A 19,127-nucleotide genomic window follows, 5' to 3' on the forward strand; every position below is an offset into this window, starting at 1 on the left:
AATCTCTGGCATTCTTATACACTAATGATGAAAAATCTGAGAGTGAAATTAAGAAAACACTCCCATTTACCATTGCAACAAAAAGAATAAAATATCTAGGAATAAACCTACCTAAGGAGACAAAAGACTTGTATGCAGAAAAGTGTAAGACACTGATGAAAGAAATTAAAGATGATACAAATAGGTGGAGAAATATACCATGTTCTTGGATTGTAAGAATCAACATTGTGAAAATGACTCCACTACCCAAAGCAATCTACAGATTCAATGCAATCCCTATCAAATTACCAATGGCATTTTTTACAGAACTAGAACAAAAAATTTCACAATTTGTATGGAAACACAAAAGACCCCGAATAGCCAAAGCAACCTTGAGAACAAAAAATGGAGCTGGAGGAATCAGGCTCCCTGACTTCGGACTCTACTACAAGGCTACAGTAATCAAGACAGTATGCTACTGGCACAAAAACAGAAATATAGATCAATGGAACAGGATAGAAAGCCCAGAGATAAACCCACACACATATGGTCACCTTATCTTTGATAAAGGAGGGAAGGATATACAGTGGAGAAAAGACAGCCTCTTCAATAAGTGGTGCTGGGAAAACTGGACAGCTACCTGTAAAAGTATGGAATTAGAACACCACACACAAAAATCAACTCGAAATGGGTTAAAGCCCTAAATGGAAGGCCAGACACTATCAAACTCTTAGAGGAAAACATAGGCAGAACACTCTGTGACATAAATCACAGCAAGATCCTTTTTGACCCATCTCCTAGAGAAGTGGAAATAAAAACAAAAATAAACAAATGGGATCTAATGCAACTTAAAAGCTTTTGCACAGCAAAGGATTCCATAAACAAGACCAAAAGACAACCCTCAGAATGCGAGAAAATAGTTGCAAATGAAGCAACTGACAAAGGATTAATCTCCAAAATTTATAAGCAACTCATGCAGCTCAATAACAAAAAAACAAACAACCCAATCCAAAAATGGGCAGAAGAACTAAATAGACATTTCTCCAAAGAACATATACAGATTGCCAACAAACACATGAAAGAATGCTCAACATCATTAATCATTAGAGAAATGCAAATCAAAACTACAATGAGATATCATCTCACACCGGTCAGAATGGCCATCAAAAAATCTACAAACAATAAATGCTGGAGAGGGTGTGGAGAAAAGGGAACACTCTTGCACTGCTGGTGGGAATGTAAATTGATACAGCCACTATGGAGACAGTATGGAGGTTCCTTAAAAAACTACAAATAGAACTACCATATGACCCCACAATCCCACTACTGGGCATATACCCTGAGAAAACCATAATTCAAAAAGAGTCATGTACCAAAATGTTCTTTGCAGCTCTATTTACGATAGCCAGGACATGGAAGCAACCTACGTGTCCATCAACAGATGAATGGATAAAGAAGATGTGGCACATATATACAATGGAATATTACTCAGCCATAAAAAGAAATGAAACTGAGTTATTTGTAATGAGGTGGATAGACCTGGAGTCTGTCACACAGAGTGAAGTAAGTCAGAAGGAGAAAAACAAATACCGTATGCTAACACATATATATATGGAATCTAAGAAAAAGAAATGTTATGAAGAGATTAGTGGTAGTACGGGAATAAAACACAGACCTACTAGTGCAAGGACTTGAGAATATGGGGAGGGGGAAGGGTGAGCTGTGACGAAGTGAGAGAGTGGCAGGGACATATACACCCTACCAAATGTAAATTAGATAGCTAGTGGGAAGCTGCTGCATAGCACAGGGAGATCACCTCTGTGCTTTGTGACCACCTAGAGGGGTGGGATAGGGAGTGTGGGAGGGAGGGTGACGCAAGAGGGAAGAGATATGGGAACATATGTATATGTATAACTGATTCACTTTGTTGTAGAGCGGAAACTAACACACCATTGTAAAACAATTATACTACAATAAAGATGTAAAAAAAAATAGAAAATAACTGTAGTGTTGGCAAGGATATGGATAAATTGGAACCTATGTTCACTGTCATTGGAACTCTAAAAAGGTGTAACCACTATGAAAAACAGTATGGCAGTTTCTCAAAAATTAAAAATTATGATATGATTTTACAGTTCCACTTTGGGGCATATACACAAAAGAAGTGAAAGCAGGTACTTAAAGAGAAATTGTACACCCATGTTCACAGCAGTATTATTCACAATAGCCAATAGATGGAATCAACCCGTGTCCATAAACTGATGAATGGAGAAACAAAATGTGGTATATACATAAAATGAAATATTATTCAGCCTGAAAAAGAAAAAACTCTGACACATGCTACAACACAGACGAACCTTGAGGACATTATGCTAAGTGAAATCAGCCGGTCACAAAAAGAAAATACTGTATGATTCAACTTATATGGGGTATCTAGAGTGATCAAATTTATAGAAACCTAAAGTAGAATGTTGGTTGCCAGGAGCTGAGGGAAGAGGACAATGAGGTGTTATAGTTTAATGAGTACAAAGTCTCAGTTTTCAAGAAGAGTTCTGTAGATGGATGGTGATGATGGTGACACAACAATGTGAACATACTTAATGCCACTGAACACTAACGGTTTTGATGGTAAATTTTGTTAATGTGTTTTATCATAATAAAGTAACCCAAGAAAATACTCCAGAAATAGAAGACCTGAATCTACTGAATGAATCAAGTGTACTGAAGAAAATTAACTCAGGATGATTAACACCAAGACATATCCTAAAAAAACTATTAGACTGTAAAGATAAAAATTCCTCAGTGCTTCCAGGAAAACAATTTTTTAAGGGAATTTATATAGAATATTGGATTTATAAAAAACTTACAAATTAAGGCAACGTTAGCACAGGATTTTCAAGAAACTTAAGGAAAGAATATGTGAACTAAAGATACTATATTGAGCCCAGGGGGAATTGGCCTCCTTCCTCAGCTGAGGCGCAGAGCAGAACACTGCCCGTCTGGTCCGAAGGTTAGATTTGACCTCCAGCCTCTGTCTCTTTCTGCTCATGCCCTTGGGCAAGGCACTTACTGTCTTCCAACTTCTGTCACGTCCCAAGGTAAACGAGTTAAACGATAACTACCACCCTACATAGGAATTATGACACTCAGAACAAATAATTTACGGCACTGTCTCCAAGGGGTGAAATGACATGCTCATGGTCACAAAAAGACAGAAAAGGTTTGTCCCAAAGAGATGGATTTTACCAAACTGGGGCTTCTTTCCCTAATTGTCTTCTGACCCTTCCTGTTGATTGTGGGATTGGGCTCAACCCAGATGAGATTAACAACATTCCCTGCCACATCTCTGCACAAACCGGAGGGTTAACCTCCGGTTTGTGCAGAGATCACTCCATGCTATTCTCATTTCCTAGTATTCATTGAGGAAACTTTTATGGGGAATGGGAAGGAAATTACCATTATTTGTGTTTGAGACATTCCTTGACCACTGTCTGGATTTTTGTCCCCATACAGTAACTAATCTAATTTTCACACTCCAGCAAGTTGAAGTATCTGAGTATTATTATAGGTAGTGAGCTGTTCTCACTGGGCAGTCCCCTCACTGCAGACTGAGAGACCCCAAATCCAGATCTCTGCTTGCACAAAGTGAAGAGGAGCTCTTCATGAAGAAGTTTTAATTTGGAAATTCCAGGGTTAATCTTTCCCATTAAGCAATGTTTAGTCTTTGTCGACTGCTTTGGGATTATTTCAGAACAAGTTAGGGAGGCCTGGATCTTTTTCTACTTTGCTGAGCTGATGAAAATAATTAACCTGATGACCACATCAGTCAACTCTGATATATAGCAACACCTGGCGAATTTCACTTCTCCACCCACCCATTCCACTCATCTCAACACACCCGCCGCCATTATTCTGAAGTGAATCCCAGACATATCATTTCACTCAAAAATACTTCCAGGGGCTTCCCTGGTGGTGCAGAGGTTGCGAGTCCTCCTGCCGATGCAGGGAACACGGGTTCGTGCCCCGGTCTGGGAGGATCCCACAGGCGGCGGAGCGGCTGGGCCCGTGAGCCATGACCGCTGAGCCTGCGCGTCCGGAGCCCGTTTTCCGCAAAGGGAGAGGCCCCCACAGTGAGAGGCCCCCGTACCACAAACACACACACAAAAAAAACAAACTTCCATGCTCCACGTTGTTGAATATTTAGGTTGGTTCTACTTTTTTTTTTCTTTTTGAGCTATAATTGACAAGAAATCCCTTTTAATGTAACAAAAAGTTCATCTTTAAATCCCCGAGCCTCTCAGAAAGTCCCACTGCCAAATTCCACTGTACAGAAACCACAGACAATTACATCAGTGACATGAGTTGTCCCCAGCCTATAAATCTATGTTTTTTAAAGATGAAAGCTCAGACCCCTGCAAAACACTAGTACACCAGGTAGGCTGCCTCCCACCAAAGAAACTCACCATTGGAACCAATGTTGAATCTCTAGTCCAGGGTCTTTTGGAGTGAAAAAGTGATGAGCTCCGGAGCAGCACCAATACACCCCTGAGGTGCACACCGTAGATAAACCTTAGAGGCAGCCCCAGACATGGCTCCACCTCAGACACGCCTCTCAATCACTTTACTGGAACCACCTTTTCAAAACCCCGCCTAATCCACCTTTTCAAAACCCAGCTTCCGTTCATTGATGACCAACTGAATCTAATTTTCTAATTGAAGCCCCATAATACCCTTATAAACTATGTATTATTTTATCCCCAGTTAGAGTTGAGAACACTGGGGGCAGGGAGGTTTAGACCAAAGTGAGCCTCTGACCAAGGCAGTGTGACCTCTGACCTCACACTTGTCACTATCATTCTATTATGTTTTAGGCTACAGGCCTTGTGAGAACAGAAGCTTTGTCAGGCTCACAGATGATCCATATTGCTTTATATCATTATATCATTGACTAAGGAATACTCAGATCGCAGAGGCCAGAAACTAATAATGAATAAGGATTATGGACACTACATTATTTGCTAATTCATCTTATTCTTAAAACAACGCTTTGAGATAACCAAAACCTCTATTTTACAGATGAGGAAACTTCGGGCTTTTGGGGTTTTCTTCCCAAATGTGCGGGAGGTTATTTTATACCCTAGGTATGGAAAAAACAAAAACAAAAAACATATGCTTGACAGCTGTTTCAGATTAATTCATCGGACTTCAGTAGGATTCACATGTCCCCCTTTCTATTTAAATAAATCACTACAAATTTATGTGGCAAGCCCAAAGAATAAATCTTTCACACATAACCTTACTTAAATCTTATAGCGGCCCTATATAGATATATAGAATTTATACCCATCGATTCTCAGAAGAGGAAAATTCCTAGAGGACCATAAAGCAGATAAAACTAAGGTTTTTTTAATTAAGCAAGTTAATAGCTGAGATGCAGGCGGAGGGAGAGCCCGCGTTTCTGATTTGATTCCAAAATAGACCATGACTCACCAGCCAAAATAAAGAAAAAGCACGAGGAACAGACTTGATGGGCAGATGAAATCCAGGGAGGTCACATTAGTGAGTTATGACTATAGTTGGGTCCTATGCCATCTGTTTGGAGTCAGAGCCATTGATAGCCCAACCAGTCCATTTGGGCGGTACCAGGTGCTTTGAGGTAATTGAAGAGAATATTTTTGGGGCTGGAAGTGTTGAAGAAGTTTGGAGGCCAAGAGAGCAGGGCAAACCAAAATAAGGTGGACCTAACCTGATTTCTCTGGCTTTTTTTTCCCCCAATAATTCAAAGTTCAGATCAAGTTTTTTGGGGGGTTTTATTTTTTCTCTCAGAAGCTTGAATTCACACTCGGTGGCCTCCTCCATGAAGCTGCTTCCAAAAACCATTTTTATCAGACAGCTTCACTTCCTTGCTTTACATTTTTTTCTCAATTCCAGTTAATCCTGCCTCCCTTCCCACTCCATTATTTAGAGGTTGCTGGCAAAAGCCAACAAAATCAGTGCCTCAAATGCCCAAGCTTATGGTTAATCTTCTCCACTAAGTCATGAAACATTATTGGCCATTGTTTTTTTATTCGTAAACTCTCTTACTTCAGATTCTCTAAATTAACCTTGGCTTCAAGGGGTATCCACTGAGACTTTTATACTTTTAAAAAACACCTCATAACAGTAAGAGCCCAACATATACCAGGTCCTGCGTAACAGCTGTGAACAGCACAAATGCAGTCTCTGCTCTCAGAAAACCAACATGCATGTTGAACTTTTAAAAGTACTTACCTCCCAATGATCACTTGCAAGGAAATGTCAGAACTTTCTAGAATGCCTAAAAAGGAGTTTCATGACCTGCCCACAACTTCCGTTTCAGCCTCACCTCTGAGACTCCATGGTGTCCTGCAAACTCTTAGCTCCAACCAGGCTAGGCCATTTCCAGGCACTGAGATACCCTCTGCCCTCCTGACCTATACATCTGCTTCAAGTGCTATGAAGAGCTCCAGGTGACTTTAGAAGAAAATAACCAAAAGCAAATTGATCAACATGGCAATGTGACTAAAATGATCATCTGGTGAAAAAGGCAACATTAACAAGAGATGAGTTTAAGAATGTGGTGTTCTGGGGACTTCCTGGTGGCACAGTGGTTAAGAATCCACCTGCCAATGCAGGGAACCGGGTTCGAGCCCTGGTCCAGGAAGATCCCACATGCCACCGAAGAACTAAGCCCATGCGCCACAACTACTGAGCCTGCGCTCTAGAGCCCGTGAGCCACAACTGCTGAAGCCCGTGTGCCTAGAGCCCATGCTCCACAGCAAGAGAAGCCACCGCAATGAGAAGCCTGCGCACCGCAAAGAAGAGTAGGCCCCGCTCACCGCAACTAGAGAAAGCCCATGCACAGCAATGAAACCCAACACAGGCAAAAATAAATAAATTAATTAATTAATTAAAAAGAAGTGTATATATATATATTTTAAAAGAATGTGTTACTCTTTAGTTTTGTATTCCTTAAGTGTTTTTTCTCTGGGGTTTCCACCCCCCACCCCTCCAAATTTGGGGATTTCCGCTATTTTTTGGAGCCAATGAATTTCTTTTACTCATTTTCCCCAGTTTTTGAGATGTTAAATGTTAAAATTAAATGCCCCAAAATATGGATAGTCCCCAGTTTGCCTACTTCAAAAATGTATCATTTTCCTTCTACATGGAGTTCTGAAACAGAATATTGCATTCATTAATTTATTCAACAAATATTTCTGAGATCTTACTATTGTGTTTGTTATATCGAAATTTGGGTCATTTTTTTCTGTTTTTATTTTTACAAGGATGTTGCGTTTGCCTCTAGACGATACTTTTTTTCTTTCTCAATGTATGTGATCAAAGGGAAATTTTCAGACAATTTCAATTTCTCTCACCCCTTACCCTATTCTGAAATATTGGTTATTCATGAGGAGAGTTGATCTCTGTCAAACTGTATGCCATGTGCAGCAATATTGCACAAAAAGGAGTAAAATTATTCACACAGACGTGAGGCTGTCTGGGAAGGTTAATCACAAGGCCACAAGCCTAGTGGGGCCAACTGAGAACAGGCCAAAGGGCCCCATGGGAGCCCCCAAACCAGCCCTGGAAGTCCACACCTCGATTTGTGAGAGCCATATCTAATCGTAATAACAAATACAATGTACTATCTGAGAAATTGGTTTTTAAATCCCTTAAAAATTCTACAAGTCAACACAACAGGAAATGACATGTTAAAAGATTCACAAAATATTAGTATAAACAGAAAAGTTCATCTGTGACCAAAAATAAACATGTCTGACAGAGCTATCTAATGGCCCTATTGAAGTATTAAAACCACATTCCATGAATTTGGTGAATTTGGCAAACTGACGATCAGCAAATTGGCTCTGAGCCCACTGGGTTTTGTTGAGATGATTTTATCTAAATTGCCCGTTGGATGAACTGGATTTTCTCAGACTGAATTCTAGACATTTACTTGCTTCTTCTTCTCATGTAGAAGAACCAATAGGTGGTTCACTGAACAATCAAAGGAAGAACAATAGATAACATTTATTTTTTACTTTACGCTACCTCTAAACTAACCACTTCCCAAGCACATAAAAAAATCAGTGTCCTATAGGCCAAAATCCTGCAAAAAAATATAATCATCATAACCACCACCACCATCATCATCACCATTATTTGAATTTAAAGATTTTTTTTTTTTTTGCGGTACGCGGGCCTCTCACTGTTATGGCCTCTCCCGTTGCAGAGCACAGGCTCTGGACGTTCAGGCTCAGCTGCCATGGCTCATGGGCCCAGCCGCTCCGCGGCATGTGGGATCTTCCCGGACCGGGGCACGAACCCGTGTACCCTGCATCGGCAGGCGGACTCCCAACCACTGCGCCACCAGGGAAGCCCGAATTTGAAGATTTTTAAGGTGAGGACAAACACACCCTGGCTCCCCCAGTGTTTCACCACACCCTACTAGGTTGATTCTACATCCTTTATTCATTTAATTTAATGTCATGAGGACATTTCTGTTTGCAACCCTTGAATGCATGATCTCATAAGGTCAAAATGGTTGTACTAAAACATTAAATTATGCTGCTCATGGTACATCCCTATTGATTTGCCTGTCATCAGAACTATACTGTGCTCAACCTGAAGCCTGGACTGCACTTGTCTTGTTCACAGGTGTATCTCCAGGGCCTACCAAATGTTTATTGAATATTTGAATGAGCAATGCAAACTTTTCTCTATTCACTTTGTATTGCTCTACCTATCTTTCATCTTCTCTGCTTTCCCTGCTTCAAATTTTACCTCCAATGTACACCAGACATTTTTGCTCTACTGATTTAAAAAAAAATCATCACTGACTCACCCTGGCTAAGGGATCAAGTCAAAACTCCTCAGTTTGACACCTAATGCCATTCATGATCAGACCCTACCTGCCCTTCCAGCCCCATCTTCCTTCATTCAATTTCACATTGTTCCTTCTTGCAACAACAAACTGCTCCTAATTCTCTGGATTCACAATGCTCTATTCGTATTTCCATAGATTTGTTTATATTGCTCTCCACTGTTCCCCATGATCCTGGGAAAGTGCGAGGGGTTTCCTATGTCAGCACATGCTCATTCTACCCTACAGCCATGTCATCAGAACTTGCCTAGGGGTACTATTATCTCTGTACCTTGTGATACTGCATTATTTGTGTATTTGTATGGAGGGGGGTAGAGTTTAAAATATTTTTTCCCAAATAGATAACCAATCAATAGTTTATTTGTCCCTCCTTAATTTGAAATGTCGCTGAAGGGGAGCAGAATTTCTCACCCCAAAATATGCCACCTTGGCACAAGGATTATTTTCTGCTAAAGGCAATCAACTTTCCGAAGATTCAGGAAAAGTTCTTTTCCTCTCCCTCAACTGCCTAAATTTACACTGGCAAGGCGGCCTGTACCAGAAAGAGAGCTATTACCAGAGATATCTCTTTACCAGGAAACTTATTTGTGTAACAGGGCAACCTTGGTTTTCCAAACATCTCCTCTGCCTTCCTGTGAATGGCCTTCCTCACCATTGTATCCCCAAACCCCTGTCCCTTTCCTCATGTCAGGATGTTATACGAGTTTCAATGACCTGACTACCCTTTGAGTTTTCAAATCTGTACGGGGACTTGTATAATTTTGTTTGCTTTTTTATCCTGTTAATCTTGTTACCAATCCCCAACAGGTCAGTGACCCCTCAGTGGGTTCTTTCTTTGCCCAGAGTCACAAAGGCCAATCAAACAAAGCCAGTTTCTGTATAGCAGAGGAGAAATTTTATTCATTGATCAAGGAATGGAGAAGAGAGAGCTCATGCTCTCAAAACACCTTCTCTCTGAAGGGAGGGAGGGAATTGTAAGGGGCAGGAGGCAGGCATATCATCAGGGCTCTAGGAAAGGGGCAGAGATTTCCAGAGCCAGCCAGGGGCAGCTGGAGCATGCACAGTCTTCCATGCTTCTTTGCACAACGCATGAATTATGCCTAGCAGAGTACAGATCTCCCGCTTGGGGCAGAGATCTCAGCATGGTAATAAAGCAAAGGTCACGTTCCAGACACCTCCAGGTCTCATCTATGCAGGTATGTTCCTGTGGTCAAGTCAGAGCCAGTTCAGGGTGGCTGACCACGACATATCTCTAAGCACAGCTGCAAAACATCTCTCAAATACCAGGTGCTTTTGAAACAAACACAGAGATAAATCAAGGCAAGGATCCTTTAGCCCTCAGGGGCTGATATGGGTGACAATCTGTTTTAAATCAGTTTAATTATTAGATCAGCCAAAAAACCTAGAAGGGAAGAAGAGAATATTTTTCTGCCTGCACATTATCTTTATCATAAAATAAATGCTTGGGTATATATCAGATCTGTCTCTGCAGTATCATTTTCCATTGGTTTATTTGATTCGCATGTCGAATACCAAATGCTTTTAATTATTATAGTTCATCATCGTGTGTCTTCACACCTAGTAGGCCAATCTAATGGGAGAAAATAGTATCTCATTTTTGCTTTATTTTGCACATCCCAAATTGCCATTAAGGTTGAACACCTTTTCATGTTCCTTGGCTATTCAAGTTTCCTTGTTAAGGATTTCCAATTCATGTCTTTTACTTGTCTATTATATATATTGAAGAATTCCTTCTTCCAGGTCTTTCAACTTTATTTATTGTGCCTTTCAAAAGAATGAAGTTTTACTTTATTTTATTTTTTAATAGAAATTTCTTTAATATGTGGTTAACTATTAAAATGTTTAATTATATTTGTACTCTACATTATAATGTTTTTCATTTTCATTTAGGTGATTTGAACTGTCACTCAAAATGTTATGACTTTTTTCCCCTTTCAGGTGTGATTGGGATAGGATACTACTGTACCCAAAGGGGCTTCTCAGAAGAAGTGAGAGATTCAGTGACGAAATTGGTTCCCCTGACACTCCGACTGTGGCAGACGACTAAGATTCAAACGCTCCCTACCCCTGCAAAATTCCATTACGTTTTTGTTTTTTTGCGGTACGCGGGCCTCTCACTGTTGTGGCCTCTCCTGTTGCGGAGCACAGGCTCCGGACGCGCAGGCTCAGCAGCCATGGCTCACGGGCCCAGCCGCTCCGCGGCATGTGAGATCCTCCTGGACCGGGGCACGAACCCGTGTCCCCTGCAACACAGGCGGACTCTCAACCACTGCACCACCAGGGAAGCCCTCCATTACGTTTTTAACCTTCGAGATCTTTCTAGGATCTGGCAGGGAATGCTGAACACTGCTTCAGAGGTTATCAAGGAACCAGCTGTAAGTGATACATAAGAGAGTAAAACAAGTAACTTTGTTATTTATTATAAACTCTAAATAAGGAATGAAGTTTAAATTGAGAAGCAGTTAAATTTTTTATCTTTCCCTCTACAGTGTATAATTTTAATATCTTGCTAAGAAGTCTCCTTCCCCATTCTCTAAGGTTGTAAAATTCTTCTCTCATATTTTCTTTATTGTTTTCAATGTTTAGGTCATTAATCCACCCAAAGGGGGAGAGAGAGAGAGAGATAAAATGTAAAGGGGTGAAAGATTTATCTGCCAACCTGTAGTGGATGGAGGTCTAGGATACCTGGAGGATAAAGAAATTAGCTACTCCTGTTATGTGGGGAGTGGGTGAGTTAAATACAAGAAAGAAACCCCTTCTGAATCTTCAGCTGACATCTCCAGTTGACTGTGGGTTTCTTATAGATTGACATAAACTACTCACGTCTGAGTAAAGATCTTCTGGTTCCTTCTCTGGATTCCTTATGTGTGCATGAGGGGTTAATGGTAAGACCCTTTGGTCATGGGCGGTACTACTCTTCCCTTTCATAGTAAGAGGAGGCACAGGACACTAAGTAACTTGCTGGGCTCAGAGAAAAGTGGTGGAAGATATGAAACCTAGCTTCCAATAGTCCTCTAATCCAAGCCATTTTGAGTCTTCAACAACTTTTATTCTAACATGAGTTTTTTTCCAATAACTTCCTCACTGCAGATTTAACACCTGAAGAGAAATACTAAACAAAAATAGCTTAAAATTAGGAAATTTCTTGAAAAGTTTTGGTAAGGTAAAGGCTTGATCATAATGCAGTTGTGGGGATTTCCCTGGTGGCACAGCGGTTAAGAATCCACCTGCCAATTCAGGGGACACGGGTTCGAGCCCTGGTCTAGGAAGGTCCCACATGCCATGGAGCAACTAAGCCCGTGAGCCACAACTACTGAGTCTGTGCTCTAGAGCCCGCAAGCCACAACTACTGAGCCCACGTGCCACAACTACTGAAGCCCGCTCACCTAGAGCCCATGCTCCGCAACAAGAGAAGCCACCGTAATGAGAAACCCGTGCACCACAACGAAGAGTAGCCCCGCTTGCCGCAACTAGAGAAAGCCCGCACGCAGCAACAGACCCAATGCAGCCATAAATAAATAAATAAATTAATTAATTAATTTTAAAACAAACAAACAAAAAGTACTTGTGGAATATTACCCCGTCACTTGTAGGACAAATTTGAAAAAGAGTTTATTAAAGTGGTAAAACATACCTCACTTGGGATGACCCAGGGAGGCAGTAAAAATTAAACCGTGGTTTTGTAACCAGCAATGGCTCATGTGCCTGTGTCATAGAAAGCCAAACTCTGGCAGCAGGTGTTTGCAGCAAAGTCAGGATTTATTACAAATCTCAGAACCACTCCAACTTGGTCTTTGAGTGACGGGTTTTTTAAAGGGGAAGAACAGGCTGGGATTAATCATCACTCTGTGATATTTCTGTGACATTTCTTAATCATAGTTTGGGAAATCAGGATGTCCCTGGTTTATGATTCTCAGGCAAGTGGTCCATGCCTCTGGGGTCTATTAGCTTGTCTTATCCTGGAGAAACAACCTGAGTTTATACGTTAGCGGTGATATGTACAACAGCAATTTTAGTCATTTGACTCTGGTTGATTAGTGTTCAGTTAGTTAGTTCATTAGATTAATGGTCAGATGGGACAAAGAAAAGAAATAAAGTTTTGGATAGAGAGATTAATCATAAATTCAGTATCTTGTAATAACCTATAATGGAAAAGAATCTAAAAATGTATATGTATAACTGAATCACTTTGCTGTACACCTGAAACAACATTGTAACTCAACTATATTTTAATAAAAATTTCAAAAATTAAAAAAATCATCAATTCAGCAAGGTAACTTGATTTTAGGGGGACTTGGCTTCAGTTTAATCCAGAAAGATGAGATATCATGTTACTTAATCAACAGAACTCTTGACAGATGACTAGATATGAGGGCAGCCAAAGGGAAGAGTCTGGGTGCCTGGAAGAATGAAGATGATATTAATGAAATAGGGGGTCTTGGCGAGGACTGACTGTGGATAATAGTGAACTTCTTGTCTTTAAGGTGTGGTGCCGTACCTAGTAAAGGTGACCAGCAGGCAACTGGAGAGAGGCTGAGACTGGAGAGATTGTTTTAGAGTCATCCGGAGGTGAAAATTAAACTTCAAAAAGACTGTAAACACAGAGAAGATAATAGGAAACACCTGTATGTAGGGGACAAGCAGTAAAAGAAAAGCTGAGAAAATAGAGGTATTCAGGGACGGAGGAGAACCAAGAGGGTGATGTAATGAAGAAACATTAGAACTAAGCAAAGCTGTTGAGCCCTGGTAAACCTGATATTGACAGGCACTGTGGTTTATCTGGGAAATGGACTGTGTCACACATTCTGGAAACCATTCTTTAAAACATAGCCAAGGGCTTCCCTGGTGGCGCAGTGGTTGAGAATCCGCCTGCCGATGCAGGAGACACGGGTTCGTGCCCTGGTCCGGGAAGATCCCACATGCCGCGGAGCAACTAAGCCCGTGAGCCATGGCCGCTGAGCCTGTGCGTCCGGAGCCTGTGCTCCGCAATGGGAGAGGCCACAACAGTGAGAGGCCCGCATACCGCAAAAAAAAAAAAATAAATAAAAATAAAACATAGCCAAATACAGTCATGAAAAAAATGAGGAAACAACTTTGGCTGTTTCCATGGCAACTGAAAAAGTTCTGGAAATATCCCATACATTATATATAGCATGGTCCTTAAGAGTGCTGGAACACTCAGCTACCGCTTGACTTCCAGTATACCTACCCATTTACGTGACTTCGGGTACTTCTCTGTCCTATTTCCTGTTTTTCAAATGAAGGACAATAGTCTACATCATAGAGCTGTTTTGAGAATTAAGTGAGCTAATACTTCTAAAACAATGCCTGGAACATAGTAAGTGCTCAATAAATATCGGCTATTGCTTTCACAATAGCTTTTAAAGCCCAGGTGAAACCACCTTTCTCTCCTGAAGTCTCATCAGAACACTTCGGCTTGATGTGCCTCCCACCTCTCCTTGATGATACAGCACTTAGCACAGGGGCCTGGCAAATACGCCGAAGTCTCAGTAATAGTAATAATCAAAACTTATAAAGCACTATGGGCCGGACACTTTTGTGAGTGCTATTGACTGAAAGAAAAATGCACAGTGTAAGAGCTACGAGTTGAGTTTATCCAGTGCCTTACTGGGGACTACAGACCAAGAGACAGCCGCTCAGATAGCTCTGAGGAAGTAGGGGGAGAGGCCAGAATATATGATTTTGGGTAATGAGCACATACAATCAAGCACACATCTCAGTAGAAAGTTACTGCTAGTCAAGAGGAACAGATATCTCAGTTAATGATTGTAGTGCTTTTCTAAGTATGGGAAAATGCAAGAATCTGAGTTCATAAATTTTTTTCCTGAAATATATCTAACCGTCTAAGGGCCTGTTTGGCCTGTTTTCCCAAAGCACTGAGTGCATCATGCTATTCTTCATCCTGAATTCCTTTCAGGGTGTCCTGTCGGTCAGCAACTGCAGTGGCTAATGACTTGCTCCTCGTACAACTGGATGGTGGGCAACATTCTTTGCTTTACAGCCGTTTTATTACAAGTACTAACTCATTTAATCCACCCAAAAGCTCTGAGATAGGAACCAATGTATCCCCACTTTACAGGTAGAGAAATTAAGGCACAGATGGGTAATGTAACTAGTGTAAGCTTACACAAAAAGTTACTGGCAGAGCCAGGAGGTAAAAGTAAACCCAGGTATCTGTTCCACAGCCCCTTCTTGTAAGTGCTGTGCCATATCGGTCCATACATCTTTACTAATGAAGAGAAAGAGCATTATTTCTATTGACTTGAAACAAACAGAATGCCAACTATTTCTCCAGGAAAGATGGGTTTATTCTGCGATAAGCAAAGAATTACACCTTAGGGTCTGCAACCACAGTGAGTCACAGCACAAGTCGTGTGTCCCCCCCAGGGACATTGTTGTTCTTCTTAAAACACTTGTAAGAAGAAAAGGAAGTTGGGAGTGCTATAACAAAAGAGTCCACGGGTTTTCTTTGGCTGAGTCGTTGCCAGGAAAGAAGACAGGTCTTCTCCCTATCAGCCTCTGCTAACGTCACAGAGTGTGTGAGTCCCCCCTTTCAGTATCCCAAGTCTATTTAATTGCAGTTTCTATTTATTATTTTTTTTTACATTTCCCACAGAGCACAGCAGAGCTGAAGTTCAAAAATTGGATCCATAGTCATTAAGAGCATAAAGCACCATCTATTCCAACACCATTATCTTAAGCCCCAGAAAGTGACACTCAGAGAGGGGTCTCGATAACCAGCCCACCAGGCCAGAGCCGATGGAGACTCGTTTTCAGAGTTTCAGGCCCACAGACTCTTCTCCCTCGGGGGAGGCAGGTAAGAGGAGGGAGGAGCGTTTGCCATGGCCCCGCCCCCATCCTTGCCTTCCTCCAGAGCAGAGGTGGCCTGCTCGGCATTCCCTGGGACGTACTGCAGCGATGGGGAAGGCAGGAGGAGATGAGACGTACTTCCAGAGGAGCAGTCTGTTCTGGGTCACCGTCATCACCGTCTCCTTTGGCTATTACACGGTAAGGGCAGCGGGCCCCGGGCAAGGCCATGCGAGGGGATAGAGTGCTGCCTTGAGCCACAAGATCCGCACCTACGACCACGGAGAGGTCGCGCAGGCGCAATCGCGGCTCTCGAGCGCTCTAAGCCAGGGGACTAGACCCGGGAAGAAGACGCAGGCGCACCCGTCTGCCCGCGCCTTTAGCCGGTGTTGAGATCTTGAGAAACCGGCGGTCCACGCTTTCCCTATATGAAGGCAGGGAATACTCCCCACCCCATGACTCGGTGTCTAGATCTTTCAAGATGGTGGTGGCGAAGTCGAATGCCGGTGGGGCTGCTACCTCCTATTTCCGTATAGCCAAACCCCTGCCCTCGCTGGTCACGGTCCCGGGGCTGGGATATTTCGGGGTAAGGTGTAGCGCGGGGTGCATCTGTTTTGGCCCGCCAGGCTCCGGTAAGGCGAGGAGCGCTGTTGCGGGGGGCGGGGTCTTGCGCTTGCGCGCCTGGCGCTTGCCTAGGTTACTGGCGTAAGCGGAAGGCCAGTGGGCTCGCAAGCTTTCTGCTTGAAAATGTACCTGTCTTTGCGTCCCCACGGTTACTAGGGCTTAGCCAGGTTTGAGTAGAACTCACGAAGAAGGAGGGCAAGTTGACGGACAGTTCTAGGCCTGCCAAGTCAGGATAGGGCTTCCAAAGCAGAATGTTTGAGGCAGTTGGAATTGCTTGGAAAATGGGGGTAAACCTAAATGATGGGTAGAATTTAATGGGTAAGAAGGGTTAGAGAGGATATACATGTTATGACATAGATGTGGAACCATGAAGACAGAGAACCTCTACTGAGAGGGGCAGCGACTTTTGTTTGGCAGACCGAATTCATTTAAAGGATACAGGAAAGATACCCAGAAAAGTAGGTTGGGGACTAAATTGTGTAATTCATTAATAACAGAAGTCAGCCAACCTGGGCACTAAGTCTGATAACCACAGTTTCCTCAGCATAAATCTCCCACTAGAATCGCTTTCAGAAAATAGAAGTAAAGAATGGAAGCCCAGATGACTTAGTTCAGAGTTTCTTTGGTCTGTTACTTGTTCTTATAGAATCAGGATTATTTAATAGCCTCGCTTAACAATAGATTTAAGTGACCTAATAAGCATTCTGTGCTTCTGGTTCTCTTTCAGTGGATGATCTTCTGGCCTGAGGCTATTCCGTATCAGAGCCTAGGGCCGCTGGGCCCCTTCACTCAGTACTTGCTAGAGCATCATCACACCCTTGTGCACAGTGGGTAAGGAGAGCTGCAGAAATTGGCAGTGGACCCTGCAACTCCAGTGTCCATGTAGACCTGGAAGGCCCCCGGTTGCCTTCTAAGAGTGGTGCTAGTTCACATTAAAGCACCTTTCTCTTGGGGGTTTCTGTGTTAGATTTCATCAGCAGAGAACCATCACCTTAAACTAGGCTGACTTTTGTTTCAGGTATTGGCTTGCCTGGCTGATTCACGTGGGAGAGTCCTTGTATGCCATTGTATTGTGCAAGTAAGTGTTTTTAATAGGTCTTTGTCGCTTTTCTCTTGGTATCTAATATAAGTTGAGAGTAGCCACATTTAAATAATTCATGCGCTTGTAGGCTTAGAACACTCTCAGGTAGAGCTGAATCCCCACACCTAATACTGAGCCTCTCTCAGTACTCAGAGAGAGTACTAAGTAAATAATTAATGAATGAATTCATTTGTGTTAATGAGTCAATTATTTAGTCATTTAATTTAGATGATTTTTCTCCTTTTTTTCAAAAGTCTCTATATAGCCCCAACTAGAAGAAAAGATTAGGAGGCTGCCTTCTAGTTTGAAAAAGAGCTGTATTGACCTAGCCCAATGATTCTCAGCCTAGTTTCACCATTCACTTGTCTGGTTTCCAGGCCCAGAGATCTAATGTAGTTGCCTTGCTTCAGAGGTAGGGACATGTTATTTTTTCAAGGTCTGTAGGTGATTCTGGGATGCATTGCAAGCTAAAAGTCCTACGACTAGTCCCTACTCTACAGTTGCCAGTGCAGGATAATACAACGTGAGAGAACTGAAAAAGCTTTTCTTTACATTTAGACTTTATGTAAGCATACAGAAAGTATGGTGTAATGAAAGAGATGGTTATAGTAATGCCAGATTGCTTTGCAATTGATTTTTTTCTTCTGGTCAAGATTAATTACCACCTCTGTTTTTGTGGTATTACTTCTAAAAGTGGAAAATGAGATACTTTATTGTTTTAATAATAAAAGTAATTAATATTTCTTGGGTGCACACTATGCCAGACAAGTGCTAACTGATTTAAATAGATTATGTTCCTCCACCTTCTGGTTTATTAAACAAGCTGGACTTTCTAGGAGAGGAGGAGAAAGCAGCTTTGTTTTTTCACCCATCTCCACTCCCCCAAGGATTACTGTCTGTCTCCCACTCTAGCCCTGGACGAAATCTGAAGCAGGTCCATAGATTTTCTAGTCACCATCTCATACTATCTGGTCAAGTCCAGTCTATGCATTAAAACTATGAACTTTTATCTAGTTCAGAACATCTGTTCTCCTCCAGCTGGGGCTCAGCAGCCTGCTATAGGGAAGAGGGGGTAGTTGATGTCTTCCCTCTCATTCCAGGTTTGTTCCCTGTTCACTAGCAACAGCTGCCTGTGGCCCCTTGGGGTGCTGGGAGTAGTTAGCAGAAGCAGAGCACAGTCTGCCTTGTGATCAGGCAGCTGGGTGCTGTGGTCATTGCATACCCATTGTTGACTCTCTCCAAAGGAGCCTTGGTGGATTTTTGAGAAACCGCCCATCACTAGGGATCTCCCTTCTGCAGTTCCCTTGATGGTTTCTTCAGACCTCAGTCAGTATGTCACTTGCAGTTTTCCCTTAGGATCTGTAATGGAGGTCATGGTGGGCGGCAGTTTCCCTTTTATTGAGATCTCTTCTACCCTTTAGTTAGGCCTCTGGGGCGGGGTTGCTTTTAAGCTCACCCATGCCAGTGCCCTTCCACAAGGCCTATAAGGCTCACGACGACAGCTTCCATATCCGTCCAGCAGGATAAATCTGCAAGTGCGTGCAGTTCCCTGGGCAGCCATGTACCAGTAGTTAAACGTCTGAGTTAGATATTAAGCGTCCCCCAAATTACTGGGGACTCTTGTCAGGCTGAGTGGTTCCACTGAAGCTGTTCTTTGGGCTGACTTGGGATAGGAAGTGCCGCAGCACTAGT

At 42.3% G+C, this 19,127-nt stretch overlaps 1 protein-coding gene and 1 long non-coding RNA gene across 3 annotated transcripts in view; one reads left to right on the top strand and one right to left on the bottom strand.

Annotated features, from left to right (window-relative positions):
• Window positions 1-19,127, top strand: part of TMEM254 (transmembrane protein 254) — a 138,530-nt gene that overhangs the window by 115,718 nt on the left and 3,685 nt on the right. Inside the window, exons 2-4 of one of the 2 annotated variants that reach the window (XM_059054280.2) lie at window positions 15,540-15,931; window positions 17,082-17,185; window positions 17,373-17,432. In XM_059054280.2, the coding sequence (XP_058910263.1) occupies window positions 15,683-15,931; window positions 17,082-17,185; window positions 17,373-17,432 (413 nt within the window). In that variant the 5' untranslated portion in view covers window positions 15,540-15,682. Of the gene's footprint in view, window positions 1-15,539; window positions 15,932-16,080; window positions 16,317-17,081; window positions 17,186-17,372; window positions 17,433-19,127 lie in introns of those variants that run through there. The other variant, XM_059054283.2, reaches the window with a different exon arrangement.
• The window catches only part of LOC131751041 (uncharacterized), a 144,779-nt gene that overhangs the window by 99,981 nt on the left and 25,671 nt on the right, over window positions 1-19,127 (bottom strand). The window lies entirely within an intron of this gene.

This window comes from Kogia breviceps, chromosome 2 (genome assembly GCF_026419965.1).
Source record: "Kogia breviceps isolate mKogBre1 chromosome 2, mKogBre1 haplotype 1, whole genome shotgun sequence".
Taxonomy (NCBI): Eukaryota; Metazoa; Chordata; class Mammalia; order Artiodactyla; family Physeteridae; genus Kogia; species Kogia breviceps.